Source organism: Macaca nemestrina, chromosome 1 (genome assembly GCF_043159975.1).
Source record: "Macaca nemestrina isolate mMacNem1 chromosome 1, mMacNem.hap1, whole genome shotgun sequence".
Lineage (NCBI taxonomy): Eukaryota > Metazoa > Chordata > Mammalia > Primates > Cercopithecidae > Macaca > Macaca nemestrina.
In genome coordinates, this window is record NC_092125.1 from 220904138 (window position 1) to 220925019 (window position 20882).

Genomic DNA, 20882 nt, shown 5'->3' on the forward strand with positions numbered 1-20882 from the left:
GGCTGCTCCTGAACTCCTGGTTCAAGCAGTCCTCCCACCTCAGCCTCACAAAGTGCTGGGATCACAGGCATGAGCCACTGTGCCCAGCCTGCCATTTCTTTAAAAATACTTCAGAGTTGGCTGGGCGTGGTGGCTCACGCCTATAATCCCAGCACTTTGGGAGGCTGAGGTGGGTGGATCACCTGAGTCAGGAGTTCAAGACCAGCCTGGCCAACATGATGAAACTCCATCTCTACTAAAAATACAAAAATTAGCCGGGCATGGTGGTGCACACCTGTAATCCTAGGTACACGGGAGGCTGAAGCGGGAGAATCGCTTGAACCCAGGAGGCAGAGGTTGCAGTGAGCCGAAATCGAGCCATTGCACTCCCGCCTGGGAGACAAAAAAAAAAAGTACTTTAGAGTTTAGATGGAACATTCAATCAGGCTGTTATTGCAATTGTATTGTAATAGTCCAAATTCTTAATAAAAATCTTTTAAATACGTGTTTTCAGTCTTCTGTTTTTATTTACACTTCTTTGATTTGTGGAGCGAGTCGTTTCATCCATTTGTCTTCTTTTGTGACAGTTTTTTCTCTGCACGGCATTCCCTCTTGTAAGCACTCTTCGTACCTTAAGAATTTACTCTTTGGCCTAAATGCTGCTGGCATTTTTTTTCCCTAGTTGGCATCTACATCTTTCTTTTGCAAATGACCAAGCTATATCAGTAGTCAAACTTCTTAAACTTGTCTTCTCTTTGACGTCACACTCACAAACCCTTCCTCAAGACCACATAAATATTCACCTATATTTTCCTTACGGTATTGTTCTTATGTTTAATATTTCTATTTGTCTTACATTTATTTTGAAGTATAATAAAAGAGAAATATAATTTCCCCCCCAAAAGATTGGCCAATCACCCCGATAAATTCTCTTTTCCCCATTGCTTCAAAACCAGCTCTCATTGAGACAAATCTTTTCTTTCTAATACTATGTCATGGCTGGGTGCAGCGGCTCAGGCCTGTAATCCCAGCACTTTCGTAGGCCAAGGCGGGCAGATCACTTGAGGCCAGGAGTTTGAGACCATCCTAAAAAACATGGCAAAATGCTGTGCCTATTAAAAATACAAAAATTGGCCGGGCGCGGTGGCTCACGCCTGTAATCCCAGCACTTTGGGAGGCCGAGGCGGGCGGATCACAAGGTCAGGAGATCGAGACCATCCTGGCTAACACTGTGAAACCCCGTCTCTACTAAAAATGCAAAAAATTAGCCGGGCGAGGCGGCGGGCGCCTGTAGTCCCAGCTACTCGGGAGGCTGAGGCAGGAGAATGGCGTGAACCCGGGAGGCGGAGCTTGCAGTGAGCCGAGATCGCGCCACTGCACTCCAGCCTGGGCGACTAAGCGAGACTCCGTCTCAAAAAAAAAAAAAAAAATACAAAAATTAGCCAGGCATGGTAGCACATGCCTGTAGTCCCAGTTACTCAGGAGGCTGAGGCAGGAGAATCCTTTGAACCCAGGAGGCGGAGGTTGCAATGAGCCAAGATCGTGCCACTGCACTCCAGCCTGGGCGACAGAGCGAGACATGGTCTCAAAACAAAGAAACAAACAAATAGTATGTCATAGTTACAGGAGAAACTTCTCAGCACAAGGCCCAGCTTAAGTGGTTAAGTGGCCTGGACACTGCCAACTGTCCCCTCTCCACGTGGCCCTCTGTCTGCAGACTCTCCAGAACCTGTTTCTAAATCCGTGCTCTCTTCACTGTAAGCTCCCAATTCCTCCTCACATCAGCTGACAGCTGCTGAGTTAAATCAGTGACCAGGGAGTAGCTAGAATAAAACTCAGTGTCTAGGGCAAGGAGGAAAAGTAAGTATTCAAACAGGTGCATTTGGGGTTGTTCAAGATCTGGCACTGAAGCAGCATTGGAAATTCCACTTAACGTGGAAGATACCTCATTGTCCTAACACCCTCTCACCCACATTTACTACTCACAATGTAGGGTTTACATGGTGTCTCCCAACTGACTTGATTTCACAGCAGTGCTGTGGTGGCTAGGCCCTTGGCCTGCCTTCAGAAAGAATCTTGTTAGGCCAGTTTAGCAAGAATCCCCCCAACCCGGACATCTCTTAGGAATTTTCCACCCACTGACCCCCTCATTCTGCTTATGGGCTACAAACCCCCCACTTTTCCTTTTACTCAGAAGTGAACCTGAGCTCTCTTCCCTACTGCAATGGCCCTTATTACAGTGGTCTTGATAAAGTCTTCCTTACAGTTGTTTTTTTTTTTTTGAGACGGAGTCTCGCTCTGTCGCCCAGGCTGGAGTACAGTGGCCGGATCTCAGCTCACTGCAAGCTCCGCCTCCCAGGTTTACGCCATTCTCCTGCCTCAGTCTCCCGAGTAGCTGGGACTACAGGCACCCGCCACCTCGCCCGGCTAGTTTTTTGTATTTTTAGTAGAGACGGGGTTTCACCGTGTTAGCCAGGATGGTCTCAATCTCCTGACCTCGTGATCCGCCCGTCTCAGCCTCCCAAAGTGCTGGGATTACAGGCTTGAGCCACCGCGCCCGGCCTTCCTTACAGTTTTAACAAGTGTCAGAATTATTGTTTCTTTAACAAGGTTGGAAGTTAAGTGATGTGGCCAAACGCGGTGGCTTATGCCTATAATCCCAGCACTTTGGGAGGCCAAGGCAGGTGGATGACCTAAAGTTAGGAGTTGGAGACCAGCCTGGCCAACATGGTGAAACATTGTATTCTACTAAAATTACAAAAATTAGCTGGGCGTCGTGGCACAGGCCTGTAGTCCCAGCTACTCGGGAGGCTAAGGCAGGAGAATTGCTTGAACTGAGGCAGAGTGAGCTGAGATCGTGCCATTGCACTCCAACCTGGTTGACAAGAGCGAAACTGTGTCTCAAAAAAAAAAAAAAGTTCAGTGATGTGCCAAGTTCACGGGATTCATTAGCGGACACAAAGCCCAATGTTATGACCGCATCCCTGGACTCACACATACAACAAAAAAGCAGCTGTGCATTTTCGTGATGTGCTCCTCTGGCAGCTTTGGGCTAAAATGCCTGCTCCCTCCCTCCCTGGGTTTTGAGATCCTTCCCCTTCTGCCCACGTGCCATCCTCATCTTCCCAGAAATCAAATTCCTGGTAGTCAGGAACCATCGCTTCCCCTGGCACCTCACTGCCTCTTATGAAATCCCATCTTGTTAGAATCTTCCAGTCTTATTTAATGACCACAGTCTTGACTTCCTCCAGTGTGTCCCCTTCCCAGGAGAAATCTGGATGAATCTAAACTTTCAGCAACAGCAGGTTAGAAGGAAGGTGTGACTTGCTCTAAAAGGAGGTGTTTCTTTGAGCAGCAGCAGCCCTCTCTCCTCTGAACTGTGCAAGTCAAGGCAGCAGCAAAAATCAAGACTGAAGCCTTCGTGAGTTCACCTCTACAGCCTCAGCTCCCAGCACTTGTATTCCTCCTTCCACAAATGTTTACCAAGCACCTGCTATGCATTGGGCCACGTTCTCAGCACTAGAGACAGAAGTGAACAGCTAAGGTCTCCACTCTCAAGGACTTGAGTACTCCTGGAGTGGAGTGGGGTCACCATAAACAAATAAGCAACACATCAAATAAGCTATTAATCCTAGCACTTTAGGAGGCTCAGGTGGACAGATCACTTGAGGTCAGGAGTTCGAACCCAGCCTGGCCAACATGGTGAAACCCCGTCTCTACTAAAAATACAAAAATTAGCCAGGTGTGCTGCTGCATGCCTGTAATCCCAGCTACTCAGGAGGCTGAGGCACAAGAATCGCTTGAACCCAGGAGGTGGAGGTTGCAGTGAGCTGAGACTGCGCCACTGCACTTCAGCCTGGGTGACAGAGCAAGACTCTGCCTGAAAAAAAGAAAAAAAAAAAAAAAAGATAGCTTCTTGAACACATAAGATAGCTTCCCTCATGCCTTCAGATCTCTGTTCAAAGGGCACTTTCTGGCCAGGCACGGCGGCTTATGCCTGTAATCCTACTAGCACTTTGGGAGGCTGAGACCGGCAATCACGAGGTCAGGAGATCGAGACCATCCTGGCTAACATGGTGAAACCTCGTCTCTACTAAAATACAAAAAATTAGCCAGGTGTGGTGGTGCGCACCCATAGTCCCGCGCACCCATAGTCCCGCACACCCGTAGTCCCAGCTACTCAGGAGGCTGAGGCAGGGGAATCCCTGGAGGCTAAGGCACAAGAATCACCTGAACCCTGGAGGCGGAGGTTGCAGTGAGCCTGAGATTGCGGTACTGCAATCCAGGCTAGTGACAGACGGAGACTCCATCTCAAAAAAAAAAAAAAAGGAGCAGGGGCACTTTCTTGGACTGTCCATTTAAGCGAGTACCCCTCCCCTCTTCCACAGCACATATACCTGAGTGCTTATCCGCACCCTGCTACCTACTCACTACTTGTCCGTCCTACTGGAATATAAGCTCGATAAAGGCTGCTTCATCTCAATGTCCACAATGCCTGAAATCCCTGGCACATACCAGGCACTCAGTAAGCAGCTCCTGAGTGAATGGGTGAGTTCTAGACAGGGGAACAGCCGGTGCTAACTAACCCCGAAGCCCAGAACGAGCATGGGGCGCTGCACGGGAGGGTGGGTGGTCAGTGTGGCCGGGTGGAGGGGCTGAGGAGGACAGAGATGGGGCTGAGAGGTGTGGAGCGGTGATTCTGTAGAAGTGTGTAAGGACGGGGTTTCAGTTGCGTTTGGAGTGTGAAGAGAAGCCAGGAGATATTGAGGCAGGGGTGACCTCAGTTGAGTCCCAGAGGCCACTCTAACTCAAGTGAGTGAGTGGACTGTGTGTATCAGGGAAGGTGCCAGGATCAGGCTGAAGCAGACAGAAGCTTAGATTCTTTCTGTTGTCAAGACAAGGGAGAGGGGTTGGTGCTTACACAGGACAGTGGCAGTGAGGAGGGAAAGAACTGGGCAGGTGATGGCTGGGAAGTATTTGAAGTCATCACCCACTGACAATCAGAAATAAATATGGGACAGGCGCGGTGGCTCATACCCGTAATCCCAGTTTTTAGGGAGGCCGAGGAGGGCAGATCACCTGAGGTCAGGGGTTCGAGACCAGTCTGGCCAACATGGCAAAACGCTTTCTCTACTAAAAATACAAAAAATTAGCTGGGCGTGGTGGCTTGTGCCTGTAATCCCAGCTACTTGGGAGGCTGAGACACAAGAATCACCTGAACCTGGGAGGCAGAGATTGCAGTGAGCGGAGATAGTGCCTGCCACACACTCCAGCCTGGGTAACAGAGTAAGACTGTCTCAAAAACCAAACAAAAAAAAAAAGAAAGAAAAGAAATAAACAAATGCAAATCCAGTAGAATTTTTTTTTGAGGCAGGGTCTCCCTCTGTCACCCAGGCTACAGTGCAGTGGCACGATCTTGGCTCACTGCAGCCTCGATTTTTCCAGGCTCAAGTGATCCTCCCACCTTAGCCTCCCAAGTAGCTGAGACTATAAGTGTGTACCACCATGCCTGGCTAATTTGGTTTATTTTTTTGTAGACCATGGGGTCTCACTATGTTGTCCAGGCTGGTCTCAAACTGCTGGGCTCAAGCAATCCTTCCGCCTTGGCCTCCCAAAGTGGGAATTCATTTTACCACCTGTCACAGCTCTACTGACAAACAACATTTAGGGTAGAAACAGATCTACTGAACAAAGTAAGGCTCTCCCTTTGCGATGCTGAGTCTTTAGATGGGGACTTCATCTTGTTAAGTCCTCTACATAAAATTTAGCTAAGGAGCTCCTGTGCCGTTTCCATCTTGATGTGAGGGAAAAGTTTCTTCCACTCCTATTTCTGCGGACCTGCAGCTCCCTAATCTGACTGCTGGAGAGTTTCTACAGCATTTTATCCTGAACTGGTGACGCTGATTTTTAAAGTAAACAATTTACAAGCCGAGTTACCCTTGGGATTTTCAAAGGAAACCTAGGGTATTAGTCAACAGATTAAAGGAGTCTTTCATGTTGCTCAGTGTTTTCTAGCATCTTGGGCTGCCCTAGTGTCTAAATGCACAAAGGGGCCGGGCGCGGTGGCTCACGCCTGTAATCCCAGCACTTGGGAGGCTGAGGCGGGCGGATCACCAGGTCAGGAGATCGAGACCATCCTGGCCAACACGGTGAAACCCCATCTCTACTAAATATACAAAAAATTAGCTGGGCGTGGTGGCGGGTGTCTGTAGTCCCAGCCACTCGGGAGGCTGAGGCAGGAGAATGGCGTGAACCCTGGAGGTGGAGCTTGCAGTGAGCTGAGATCGCACCACTGTACTCTGGCCTGGGCCACAGAGCAAGACTCCATCTCAAAATAAATTTTTAAATAAATAAATAAATAAATAAATGCACAAATAAATATGTCTTTGTAGATAGATGATGAAACGGTATTGGAATGACTTGTGGCTGCTGAGAAGCAGAATTTTTTTTAATTCATATTCTAGGAAGTTCTGATTTTCCCCTATAAAACAAACTCTAGGATAACTAATAATTAATTCTAGCACCTCCCCAATTACATTTGAGATAAAGTTATGCTTTTGAAGAGATGTTAAAATGTCTATTTGGAAGACAAAAACACCTACTTCTGTTCCTTTGCCCAGACACAGGCTTTTGTATATTATTTTTCTATCACATCGCAAAACTGAGCCCAAAAGCCTGAAAATAAACACACCCCAAACCGTAGAAAGGTGCCAACCTCCAACATTTTCCAACCTCTGCCAACCACCCGCTGCAGTCACTGAGGTGCTCACATCTCTCTACAGTCCTTCCGCTCAGTTCAAAAACGTCCCAAACTTCGCTGCTTGCCGTTGCTTCCCTCAGTCATCATTGAAGAGGGTTCCCGCAATCAGGAGAAAGGCATCAGAATTTTCCCTCTCTCAATCACACCTTTTTTTTTTTTTTTTTTTAAATGAGACAGAGTCTCGCTCCGTTGCCCAGGCTGGAGTGCAGTGGCGCGATCTCGGCTCACTGCAAGCTCCTCCTCCCGGGTTCACGCCATTCTCCTGCCTCCGCCTCCTGAGCAGCTGGGACTACAGGGACCCGCCACCACGCCCGGCTAATTTTTTTTGTATTTTTAGTAGAGACGGGGTTTCACCATGTTAGCCAGGATGTTCTCGATCTCCTGACCTCGTGATCAGCCCGTTTCGGCCTCCTAAAGTGCTGGGATTACAGGCGTGAGCCACCGCGCCGGGCCTCAACCACACCTTTTGAGTTGCCCCTTGTGTCCCATAGCCTGGCCCATCTCCTGACCTAGTGTTGAAGCCTTCTTTTGGAATATTGATGTTTTGCTTACAGCCACACCACCCTGAACACGCCTGACCTCGTCTGGACTACTGATGCAACCACTAACTTTTGAAGTCCCAAAGCTTCTTTACACAAAGAAAGCCACTCCCTAACCCAGAGCTGTGGGCCCTCAACTTCCAGTGGCCACTGGGTGTGATCGGCATAATCACTGATGCGGCCAGTGAACGTTCTTCCCCCTTCACCCCTTCCATGGAGCCTGGTAAATTGCTTACTGGACCAAAAGTTTGGCCCTGGAAAATCTAGAGAACTGTGAATTAATCTAGGCTTTGGCCTGCCTGCCACTCTGTACCCACAGACATGTCCCCTCACTGAATTTTCCTCCAGGCATACATAGCGCTAACTAAAGTCCACACTGCCCCATAGATTGCTAGTCTGGCACCATGGTAGGTATTTAGTAGATGCCTGTTGAGTGACAGCATAAGTACATTTATACATTCAGGTAGAACATTTTTTTCTGTCACCCAGGCTGGAATGCAGTGGCGCAATCTTGGCTCACTGCAACCTCCACCTCCTGGGTTCAAGCGATTCTCCTGCCTCAGCCTCTCAAGTAGCTGGGATTACAGGCACCTGCCACCACACCAGGCTATTTTTTTTTTATTTTTAGTAGAGATGGGATTACATCATGACGACCAGGCTGCTCTCGAACTCCTGACCTCAGGTGATCTGCCCGCCTCAGCCTCCCAAAGTCCTGGGATTACAGGTCTGAGCCACTGCACCTGGCCGGAACACTTCTTTAAAATTATCTTCTGTATTTATGTCCCTGCCACTGTCCACCAGGCTTCACCCCCGAGTTGTTAAACACCTTCCCCCATAATGAAAGAGATGGCGTAGCTGAAGATAGCACAGCACCTGCGAAGGGGAACTTGGCTGCGCTGCCGTTTGATTTCACACGAGCAGCACCATGCCCACTCACTGTGGCAGGTCCTGTCGGCCCCTGCAGGCTGAGGCCAATGATGAGATGAGAACTGACTGTGTGCTATCAGCACTGGGGGCATGTGACTCTTCCGTAAAATGTAAGAGAAGCATGTCAAAGCTGAGGAGATCAGATGCGTGTCACTAGTTCCTCTGGAGAAATCAGGAGAAACCCAGCACGTGAAGATATGAAACCATGTTCCCTGAGTTCAAGCTGGGAGGCAGTCTGCACAGTACCCTATGCCCTAGAGTTTGCTTTGGGCTCTTGGTGGGCTGGGGGGTGTCCCCTCTGGGTCACCTCCCAAAGTTGAGGGCAGCATTTTCAGGGTTTCTGCAGCTGAACTGGGCAATGAAGAAGAGGGGCCAGTGAGAGGGACTCCATTTTCCTTTCAATAGCAAGGAGTCACATAAAGTCACTAGGCAAATTGAATATTGATGTTTTGCTCACAGCCACACCATCAAGAACGGACAGGATATAAGATCCTTACGACATAATACAGGTATGACATTATCTCTCAGTCAGATCTATCCTCTCTCCCCTTTCAAGAGGGAAAGGAACTTAAATCTCATGTGTATCTTTCACAGATCTTTGCATTTAACCTCTAAGGCAATCCACAAGGTGTTTTAATAACGAGTGCTATTTGTTGGATGTACAGGAGACTGTGCAAATTGTGGTGTCAGGTGCATGCTCTCTTGAACTTTTTTTTTTTTTTTTTTTGAGACGGAGTCTCGCTCTGTCGCCCAGGCTGGAGTGCAGTGGCGTGATCTCGGCTCACTGCAAGCTCCGCCTCCCGGGTTCACACCATTCTCCAGCCTCAGCCTCCTGAGTAGCTGGGACTACAGGCGCCCGCCACCACGCCTGGCTAATTTTTTTTTATTATTATTTTTAGTAGAGATGGGGGTTTCACTGTGTTAGCCAGGGTGGTCTTGACACCCACCTCGGCCTCCCAAAGTGCTGGGATTACAGGCGTGAGCCACGGCGCCCGGCCGCTCTCTTGTTCTTTACAGAAGCCTCGCAAACTAGTATCATCTCATTTTTTAGCTGACAATGGTGAGGCTGAGAGGTTAAGTCAACTGCCCATGAAATGAGCAAGTGTCAATGCATGGATTAGACATTACCGTCTATTCAGACTCTCAAACCCATGCTCCCAACCACTGTGTCTTCACAGGCACCAATTACTCTTGACAAGCTCCCAGTTATATTCCTCTCTACTCCTAAAGAAAGGTCTGGAGTAGACTGAGCTGCCCTAGATGGTGGCTTCTGTAGATTACTGAGGAGGGGCTGCCAAGGGCACCTGCAGGTTCATCTTTTAGCTCTATCAGTGCCCTTCCAAACCCCACCTCTCGTTCACTGCCCAGGTAAAACCCCCTTCCCTTCAGAGCTCTTCCACGTTGCCAGGAGGAAGTAATTTCCTCTAAACTAGCGTAGAATTTGATAACATTTTGGCATTTACTACCTTCTCCCTAACAGCATCTGCAAGTTCCTTGAGGGCCAGGCCCCACCCTGCTGTAAGTTTATGGCCCAGCCACTAGCACAGTCTCCGCTGCCTGAATGAATGGATGAATGACATTCATCGTTTTCAGAGTTCATGGGAGTGAAATCAACACACTCATCAAGCACAAACATGGCTCAGAACTGCTCCGTGTTCACATCAGAGGCTGCTGATTACAGCTTCAACCAAGATTACTCAACCTGGGGATACGTTTCTCTCTTGACCAAAGCAGAACATTCGCAGTCCAAGAGGAAATGAGTTCACAGTTTCGTAGACTGAAATCACAGCTCTGTAATAGACTTTTCTGGAACTCAGCTAAGGCTGGTGTCATGAACATTCCCCTTCTAGGCAGGGCCACTTAGTACCTAATGACAAAAACCTGCTTTAGAAGTGCTGTCCTGGAGCAGAGCTTCTCAGTGGGGTGTGTTTGGGAAGCACTTGCCTGTCTGCTCGGAAACTGAATGGAAATCTGAGCTGATTCACTCAGGGCTGTCAGCTGAGCAGGCCCTGATTTTGCAAGAGTGACACAAGAAGCCCCTTTGCATCTGACCTCACCGTCCACCCCACGCAGCTCAGACAGCCCAGCTGTGAGCCCAGGAGGACGAGGCCTGCAGGAATGTAGAGAATGTGGCCGTTTCCACTAGCATCCCTTGGCCTCGATCCCAAGCCTGGTTTAGGACCTTGAAGTGTGCTTTGGTAGATTTTTAGAAAGTAGTTGTTTTTGGCTAAGAGGATCTCTTCTGTTCTTCCCTTGCCATTTTTCTCCCTTTGTTCTCATGTAGCGGGAAATTCAGGCAGCAAACTTCATCTCCAGGGCTTAGCTCTGACACTCTTTAGATGACTATCTTCCCAGGTATTCATCAGATACATCAATTTGGATGTCTTACTATTTACCTCAAACTCACCATATCTAGAGCCAGGCATATAAATGCCTTTTCCTTACCAAGTTGGTTCCTAATCTCTCATCTCTCCTGATTTTTTATGCTTCTATTATCTGCTTTCTGTCATTCCTATGCGTCTATCCTGTTTCCTCCCTCTTCTTCCTGCCAAATGTTTACTATGTACCTACCATGTGCTCTTTTAAGCACTCTCTTCTCTAAGGGACAAGATATGTACACAAATAATTAAAATAGAGAGGAGACTCACCAAAGCAATCTTGGTAAAGACAAAGTAGACTCATACTTCCATTTCAAAACTCGCTATAAAGCTGCAGTAATCAAGACGGTGCTACTGGTAGAAGCATAGACATATAGATCAATTTAATCCAGAATTAAACCTATACATTTGTGGGTAATTGATTTTTGACAGAGGTGCCAAGATTCTTCAGTGAAGAAAGAATCACCTTTTTGACCAGGCACGGTGGCTCATGCCTGTAATCCCAGCACTTTGGGAGGCAGAGGCGGGCAGATCACCTGAGGTCGGGAGTTTGAGACTAGCCTGACCAACATGGAGAAACCCCAACTCTACTAAAAAATACAAAAATTAGCCAGGTGTGGTGGTGCATGCCTGTAATCCCAGCTACTTGGAGGCTGAGGCAGGAGAATCGCTTGAACCCGGGAAGTGGAGGTTGCGGTGAGCCGAGACCGTGCCATTGCACTCCAGCCTAGGCAACAGAAGCGAAACTCTGTCTCAAAGAAAAAAAAAAAAGAAAAAAAATACCATCTTTTCAACAAATGGTACCTTGACAACTCAATACCCACATGCAAAAGAATGGAATTGGGCCTCTACTTCATGGCCCACACAAAAATGAACTCTAAATGAATCAAAGACCCAAATATCAGAGCTAAAACTATAAAAGCAAACCCCTGTAAGCTTGGACTAGGCAATACCTTCCTAGATGACGCACCGCCAACAGGACAAGCAAAAAACCAGACACGTTTAACTTCACCAAAATTTTAAACGTTACTCAATGGTCGCTATCAAGAAATTGAAAAGAGAACCCAGTCCATAGGATGGGAGAAAGGTCTGCAATTCATATATTTAAGGGTTTAATATCTAGAATATATAAAGGAGGCTTTCAATCGACAACATAAAGGCAACCCAACTTTAGTGAGCAAAGGATTTAAACAAACATATCTCCAAAGATATACAATTGGCTAAGAAGTGCATACAAAGATGCTCAGCATCACTAATCATTAGGAAAATGCAAATTGAAACTACGAGATGTCATTTCATATGCAGTAGAATGGCTACAACGTAAACACACACACAGAGAAAGAAAACAGTGTTGGTGAGGATATGGAGAAACCAGAACACCATGCATTGTTGGTGGAACTGTAAATAGCGCAGCCACTTTGGAAAACAGAATGTCAGTTCCTCAAAAAGTTGAACAAACTTGGTGTGGTGGCATGAGCCTGTAGTCCCAGCTACTTGGGAGACGGAGGCAGGAGGATGGCTTCAGCCCAGGAATCTGAGGCTGTAGTGAGCTATGATTGTGCCACCGCTATTCAGCCGGGGTGACAGAGCAAGACCTCATCTCTAAAAAATATTTTTAAAAAGAACGAAATTCTAGTGCATGCTATATAACATGGATGAACCTTGTAAGCATCATGCTAAGTAAACGAAGCCAGGCACAAAAGGTCACATATTGCATGATTCCAGTGATAAGAAATATCTAGAATAAGCAAATCCATAGAGACAGAAAGTAGATCGATGGTGGTCAGGGTCTAGGGTGAGAAGGAAATGGGAATGACTGCTGATGGTTTGGCGCCTTCGGGAAAGGGGAGTGATGAAAATGTTCTAAAATTGGACCGGCGCGGTGGCTCACGCCTGTAATCCCAGCACTTTGGGAGGCCGAGGCTGGCGGATCACGAGGTCAGGAGATCAAGACCATCCTGGCCAACACGATGAAACCCCATCTCTACTAAAAGTACAGAAAAATTAGCTGGGCGTGGTGGCAGGCGCCTGTAGTCCCAGCTACTCTGGAGGCTGAAGCAGGAGAATGGCGTGAACCTGGGAGGCGGAGCTTGCAGTGAGCCAAGATTACGCCACAGCACTCCAGCCTGGGCAACAGAGCAAGACTCTCTCAAAAAAAAAAAGAAAGAAAGAAAAAGAAAAAGAAAATGTTCTAAAATTGATAGTGGTGATGGTTGAGTAACTCTGTGACTATACTGAAGACTACTGAATTGTTTGCTTTAAATGGATTAATTTTATGGTATATGAATTAATATCAATTTAAACGTGTGAATATAATCATGAGTGCTCGAAGAGGTGACTAGTAACAAGTCAGGAAATGCTGAACTGTAAGTCTTGCTGGCTCTTATTCCTAGAAATTTGGTCTCACTGGGAGCGGTGGCTTATGCCTGTAATCCCAGCACTTTGGGAGGCTGAAGTGGGCAGATCACGAGGTCAGGAGTTCGAGAACAGCCTGACCAATATGATGAAACCCCGTCTCTACTAAAAATACAAAAATTAGCCGGTGTGGTGGCGGGTGCCTGTAATCCCAGCTACTCAGGAGGCTGAGGCAGGAGAATCGCTTGAACCTGGGAGGCAGAGGTTGCAGTGAGCCAAGATCGTGCCATTGCATTCCAGCCTGGGCAACAGAGTGAGCCTCCATCTCGGGGAGGGGAGGGGAGGGGAGGGGAAGGGAGGGAAAAGAAAAAGAAAGGAAAAGAAATTTGGTCTTATCCCCACTTTCTGTTGTCGCCACATTTTGCCTCTTTACCTCCTGACCCCCACCCCCACCATCGCACCTGCCCCTAGACTGGTCTCACAAACTAGATTCAGTCTCCTATGGCTCCTTCCTCACTAATTATCTTCTGACAACCAGCATTCATGAGCCACTCCCATTCTCTATTTCTGCCTACAGAAAAAGATCCGCCCTTCCACTCAGCATGGACTCATCTGTCTCCCCAATTTCCTGCCGTTGCCCAACTCAACTCTCCTAACTCCCAGCCTTCACCACTCTTGCCAGCCCTCAATGCCCACGACTCTTCCCACAAAAAACCCGGACCGATCTAATTTCCACGCATTTGCTCAAGCTGTTTCTTCTGCCTAGACCAAGTGTCCCTGCCACCTGGTCCAACCAACCCCACCATTTTTCACAGCCAAAGTCAAGTCGCATCTTCCCCACAAGGCTTTTTCCAGCTCCTCCCAACTCCAAGATTCTCTCTTATCTCTAAATCCCTAGCAACAGACAACAGCATGTGCCATGCAGGACACGACTTTATCTGTTGCCTTGTATGTTCTTTCTACATGTGTAGAAAGCACACACCTGTCTTGGCTCTCTCTGCAAGCTGCAATCACAGTGTATGCTTCCTCTCTAACTTAATGTGTGTGCTCTGTAAATGCTTAAGGGGAGAGGGACAGCATCCTTGATTCGGTACTCCCAGCATTGAGTATACTCATCATCAGCATTATGTATGCAACAAACAAAGTTAATACAAGCCGGAAAAAAAATGTTTGTAAAAATAACAAGTGGTGGTCGGGCGCAGTAGCTCATGCCTGTAATTCCAGCACTTTGGGAGGCTGAGGCGGGTAGATCACTTGAGGTCAGGAGTTCAAGGACAGCCTGGCCAACATGATGAAACCCCATCTCTACTAAACATACAAAAATTAGCCAGATGTGGTGGCACATGCCTGTAATCCCAGCTACTAGGGAGGCTGAGGCAAGAGAATTGCTGGAACCTGGGGGGCAGAGGTTGTAGTGAGCTGGGATCACAACTCTAGCCTGGGCGACAGAACAAGACTCCATCTCAATCAATCAATCAATCATTCAATCAATTCAAGTGGTTTGCTGCTGTAAGGTAGTAAGTACTGGAAGGAATCAACCTCTCACTTTTCTGGGTGTCCTCAGTGGCACGGATTCAAGCTATTCCAAGCATAGCTGATTGTGCAACTAAATGGTTAGGGGTGTGGGCTCTAGGGTTGAGCAGCCTGGGTTTACATCTCACTGCTGCCATTTACAAGCTCCGTGTCTGTGTGTGGGCTACTGAACCTCACTGAGTCTCTTAATTCCTCTATAAAATACAAGAAGCTCCAGCCGAGTAGTCTGTTGTGAGGACTGAATGAAACAGGGCTTAGAAAGGGGTTCACACACACTAAGCGCTAGCTGTTATTATATTGTTAGTGCTATTAACATCAGCCATTCAGAATCTAGATCCCTTAGCTTTACAGATTCACATTTAATCTTATGGGGAGATTTAGCTCAGAACAAACTTTCCCATTAGCCAAGCTCATAAGAGGCCAGAAAGTTTATTTAGAACAGGAAATTGTTTTCAAACGCTTTGTATGCATATTTGTTGTCCAAGGCATGCCCTTCTCAGGAATCAGATACCTCCAAGATGCTATTTTTTGTATTTACAACAAAAGCAAAGGATGGAGCTATTAGGTGGAATAAATTTCCAGACTGTGACAAAGCAGAGATCTCTGATTCATCATAGAACCACCTTGACTGAGATCAGAATAGCCCCAGACACCACACATGACACCTTCCCTACTATAAGCAGGGTTAGGGTTTGCCTTGTTCCCCACTGCCTGACTTACACTGTAGCTATTCAATAAATATTTGCTGGCTGGGTGTGGCGGCTCACAACTGTAATCCTGGCACTCTTTGAGGCCAAGGCAGGTTCAGGAGTTTGAGACCAGCCTGGGCAACATGGTGAAACTCCATCTCTACTAAAAATACAAAAACAGTCGGGTGTGGTGGTGCACACCTGTGGTCCCAGCTACTCAGGAGGCTGAGGTGGGAAGATTGCTTGAGCCCGGGAGGTCAATGCTGCAGTGAGCCAAGATAGTGCTACTGGACTCCAGCCTGGGTGACAGAGTGAGACCCTGTCTCAAAAATATACATATACATATATATTTTTATATATGAATTTATATATATTTATATGTGAATTTATATATAATTATATATGTATTTACATATGAATTTTTACATAATTATATACATTTACGTATATGAATTTATATAATTGTATATTTATATATTATATATTTACTTGTGAATGTATATATAATTATAGATATAATAATAAATATTTGTTAAATCAGTTAATTCTTTGGGCAGGGAAGGTTTAAACATCAGCAAATTCTCTTTCTTCTCCTCTTCTAAGGCAAATGGATTCCCTTCTCTTTTGGGCAGGACAATATTTGCTGTATTGCAGCTTTTTAAATACAAGTTGTGTTGTGTTCTCCTGGATGGAGACACCCTGATGAACTGTGGGAAGTGCCCTGTTCTCATCAACATGTTAAAAATATTCTCGCATGCCCCTTTCCTGCTTCCCATTTACACTCTGCATGACTGGCATTTGTACATGTGCAAATATTAACAATGGTGATTATTACCCCAGTGGCTCAGGGTTGGTCTCCCTCTACTGCCTGGGACACTTTGTGGCCCGGCCCCTCTGGACGGGGGTCAAGAGCACATCTTTTTCCGGATGTGTGTGTGTGTTTGGTGGGGAGGGGGGGAACTGGTTCATTAAATTTAGCATTGCCTCACAATGTCAGCTTTCAGCTCCTCAAAAAACTACATGAACGAGTTGGCCATACCTGCGTACTTCCCCCTGGACTTAGCTTGATTCCCCTCAAAGGACAAATCCATCTTTGAGCAATTCTCAAGGCAAAGACACTAAGCCAGATGAAAAGGAGGGTGAGCCCTCCTACCTCTTTCGGCCGACACTCAGGGGAGCCTGCCATCAACTGGCTGGCTGCCAACAGGCTGGTGGATGGGCGCTGGGGTTAGACATGTGGGAAGGAAACGGTCACCTTGTTTTCCTGCCTTGGATGGAACTGGCAGAATTCCAGTTATTCCCTACCGGGACTCTAGCTCACAGCCCCTGTATAAAATGCCTAATCACAGAGCTTTATCTCTTGCCCAGCAAATGAGAATCCTAAGACTCATCACAATAACTGTCCACTTGGAAGTGTCCAGCACCCTCCATCAGTTGATTCTCTTCAATAAGACGTGCACACCGGGTATTTCCCTGAGAGGTTTTGGGGCATCAAGAGTGGCAAGGCCTCCTGGAAGAGCCCTACAGGTTCGATTCAGATTCGTCAAATGAATTTCACCAGGGTAATCCTGAGTAGTTCAGTTCTTGCTCCCTCCTCCTCCCCCCGTCGTATTTCCACAAGTTATAACCTGGCATGCCTGCTCTCCAAAGCCAGAAATATGACAAATATTCAGATAAGCCGATGGAATTTAAAAGTGCACATTCATTACCTTGCTGGTGAGGACTGCAGGGCACACTTTAGAATGTGAGGTGTGCCTCTCTCAAAAGTGCATGTAGTTCAAATTCTGCATCTAGTAACACACCAAGAACTCAGGAAACGCTTAATAACTATTTGCAGAATGAATAAATCAATCCTATTTTAATGTATTGTGACAATTTCATTCTTAAAAGGATATTATGAAGAACATTTAATGGGAAAGAATTTTCGTATCTTTAGAAAATTTTGTTTTTATGTTTAAGGGGCTTAAAGTGAGGTTAACCTTTAATTTCAAGCTCAACCTCTTTATTTTTTGTTTATTTATTTATTTTTTTGAGACCAAGTCTTGCTCTGTTGCCAGGCTGGAGTGCAGTGGCTCACTGCAACCTCTGCTCACTGCAACCTCTGCCTCCCGGGTTCAAGCAATTCTTCTGCCTCAGCCTGTAGCTGGGACTACAGGCGCACACCACCATGCCCAGCTAATTTTTGTATTTTTAGTAAAGATGGGGTTTCACCATATTGGCCAGGCTGGTCTCAAACTCCTTACTTCATGATCCGCCCGCCTCGGCCTCCTAAAGTGCTAGGATTACAGGCGTGAGCCACTGTGCCCAGCTCTTCTTTTCTCTCTCTCTCTCTCTTTTTTTTTTTTTTTTAATGGCAGAGTAGTGTAGTAAAAAGAGCTTGAGGTTTGAAGTTAGACCTATTTTTCAAACCCAGTTCTGGTATATTCCAAGATAAGAGCATGTAATTTACAGGTGTTACAAGGATCCAAAGAGGTAGCTAGAAACATTCCTAGCACGTGGCGGGCGATGGGAATGGAAGGATGGTCTTGTCCTTTTTTCTTGGTCTGACCCTCCACTGTCACGCCAAGGCTTGGGGTCCTTATAATTCTACAGTGTAGAGTCCCTCGGGTGCTGCTCATTTTACAGAAGCCAAAGAAAGTCAGGGGTTTAGTTCCTTCGGCCACGTCCAGACTCAGTCTTCTCATGCCTGGACACACTTTTTAAATTGTGCTTTTCTATATTCAATGCTATTTTGGATCTTATACACCAGTGCAATGCAGAGACCGCCCTCACAAAGCCTCTAACAGACCTGATCTTTATTAAGTGCCTTCAGTGCAACAAAAACTCTTAACAACTCATGAGGATTTCAGGGCCTCCAAACTGGCAAGCGTTTCGGGGAAATCACAGGGAAATTTGTTGGCCGCATGATTAATCCTGGGTGGATTGGTCCCGGAAAAGCCCATGTGGGTTAGCAGCGAGCAGCAGCTTGCAGAATCTCACAAAATAAACTGTCCAACGAAGAGGCCCCGAAAACGTGCCTTCCCGATGAAAGTTCAGCATGAGGGTGGGGCCTGACAAAGGAAGAAAACGCCAGATGTGTGGACGACAGACCTCCTTTGAATCCACTAACACCCAAAGAGATGACACATGGGACCAGATTATAAAACTGAACCAGATTATAACGCTGGAGGAGGGAAAGCCAGTAGGGCGCAGGATCTTATGAAAAGGATCATAAAATTCATCACCGTAATTACCCCCCAGCCCAGCTCCCCAACAAAAGCCAACTATAGCCTCCCTCAGTAATGTTATTCATCCATATTCAAGTCGCCTCGCTCATTATTCTCAGACAAAAAGCCTGCTGGGGCTCTGCTCCTCTGGCAGCCAGGCAACTCAGCACCCACCCTCACTCAGCCAGCCCCCCATACCACTTCTTTCTTTAGTAGTGGAGTTTCCAGCACCAACGATGGTTTTTCGGTTTTAATGCCATCTTTTAGGAGTACCTTTGACATTCAGGAGCTGGCTGAAGAGAATCACAGCTAAAGCTTCCCTGGACAAAAACAAAGGATGTTACCCAGCCGCTTTTTCTTTAGCAGGGCTGAGATGCTGAAGTGAGGGCACTCCCTCACTTTGCCCTGGTGAGCACAAAACGGTGTCATTTGCACATTGTCTCGCCAGAAAGGAAATGTAACTGAAAATACAGAACTGTATATATTCCAGTGGAAAGAGAAGTTCCAAAGATAGGACTGCCACGAATAACCCATGGCCCCTATAAAAAGAGTTGCTCTGTCCCTTTGAAGCAGACAGCCCAGCACAGAGCAGTACACTCTATCGTTTCCCTGAGATTGGGTATTTTTGTCTGTGTGGACAACTGTAGGAGCCCAGGTTAGGAGCACCCCTCCTGCAAACCACTCCCTCTCCAAAAGTATTCCTCTGGGCCTAGGCCTACGTTGATCCTCAATTTTTGGAAAATGTTTACTTTTCACAGCACAGCTCAGCAACCTCCAGCCCCAAAGATCACGAATTAGCTTACAATTCCTTCAACCAACATTTAGTGAGCAACTACTATGTGCCAGGCATTGTTTCGGCTGTGGGGAATCAAGGCTGGATGTAAGCTGCGTCCTTCGGAACATGTGTTCTATTGAGGAAACATAAAAATAAAAACCCAAGAAAAGAAACAAAATGTTGACAGATGTCAACGGAGACCACCAACACAGCAACCCAGCAGGAAGAGGTAAGGCTCCAGGAGCGGACAAAGGAGAATAGAAGCTGTGGACGCCCCCACCCCAACATGGGACCCAATACATTTAAAGCCTAAGGAGTCAGCAACAGGCATTCAGCCACTGTACTTGTTGCCCAAGATGAACACGTGGTTCAAACCCACTTAAACCTCAACGTTCATAACGTGTAACAATCTTCATGCACTCATACCGCTCGGAAGCCTCCACTTGGATCCTTTCCACACACACCATCCTCTCTAAGGAGGATAAAGGAGGCCTCTTCCAGTCCAGTGATGGGGTGCTGAGGGCGTCCAACAGGCAGGGCACCAGACTAGGTAGTCTCAAGGGGGACCAGGGCCACCGCAGAGAGGGGAACCCTCCTCTTGGCCCCAGCCCTCCTGAACGTCCCTCCCGATTCTATGGGGCCAGCTTCTCCCGAGGCGTGCGTATTCCTCCAACACACCGCCCTATGGTAAGGAAACCCCAGGCACTGCTGCCAGCAAGCGGGGCTGCCTACTGTGAACCTTCCACCCGATCTCTCTGGCGCTGCCCACTCGGAGGGAGGCCCCCTCTGCTGCCCACCTCGCAGCCTGTGGATTCCGGGGCTCCTCCCTGCACACCCGCGCAGCTGCGTCTTTGGGACCTGGCACCGGCTAAGCCGCTGCCTCTCCTCCTCCGGCGCTGAGCCGCCTGGCACGCACACACCCTCAGCTCCCCCGCGCTCCCCTGGACAACCTCGAATAATACCAGGCCCGGGCATTCCAGCAAGTCTCTGCTCGCTCGTCCCCATCAGCGACTGCAGGAAGCCACTTGCGCTGGGTCTTACCTCCTTCTGCCAGGACCCAGAGCGATGCGCTTCCCAAAACGAAGAGCAGAGCTGACACCTTCCACATCGTTCCCGTTGAGTTGCTCTCCTAGGGGCCGAGCAGCAAGTTTCTGCGCTGGGGGAAGATTAAAAAGCGCCGCGGCCACAGGCCCAGCCTGGAGGAGCGCGACGGTGGGGGCCGAAGCGGTGGAAGCAGGAGCCCCGGCGCGGGAGGGTGCCCGAGCTTCCCAGACCGCAGGCAGCCGGACAGCAAACTTTGCAGTTGAGAACTTTTCTGAGCGGAGTCAGCATTTATCTCTCCCGAGGAGGCGGGGGAGCGGGGTCGGCCGCAAGGTGGTCTCCGTCCGGGCGCGCTAGGCCCGCCCTCGGGCTCTGTTTGGCCGGCGCCAAAACGATGATCTCAGGCCAGGTTTAAAGTTACAGGGCCGCAGCTGCGGGGGCCGCCAGGACTGTGGGCCCTGGCAAAATAGGCTTTTCTTCTGTTCAGCAACAGGAGGGAAAGGGACCACATGCAACAAACGGGGTTTAAAAAATTTATATATAAATTTTTAAAAACCTATATTTATTATTCTTTTTTTTTTTCTTTTAAGAGCAAGGCACAAGTCTGTTTTTCTTATTATGGGCAGAAGTGAGAAGTAAACTGTTCCTTGAGTGGCCAGTAGTTTTAGAACCAAGCATGGGGTTGTGCCTGTAAATATTG

The 20882-nt window shown here is 47.6% G+C and overlaps 1 protein-coding gene across 3 annotated transcripts in view; it reads right to left on the bottom strand.

Moving 5' to 3' along the window:
- Positions 1-20490, bottom strand: part of LOC105473201 (podoplanin) — a 36716-nt gene extending 16226 nt beyond the window's left edge. Inside the window, exon 1 of one of the 3 annotated variants that reach the window (XM_011726856.2) lies at positions 20183-20490. In XM_011726856.2, the coding sequence (XP_011725158.1) occupies positions 20183-20249 (67 nt within the window). In that variant the 5' untranslated portion in view covers positions 20250-20490. Of the gene's footprint in view, positions 1-19938; positions 19964-20182 lie in introns of those variants that run through there. The other 2 variants (XM_071100435.1, XM_071100436.1) reach the window with 2 other exon arrangements.
- Positions 20491-20882: the final 392 nt, after the last annotated feature.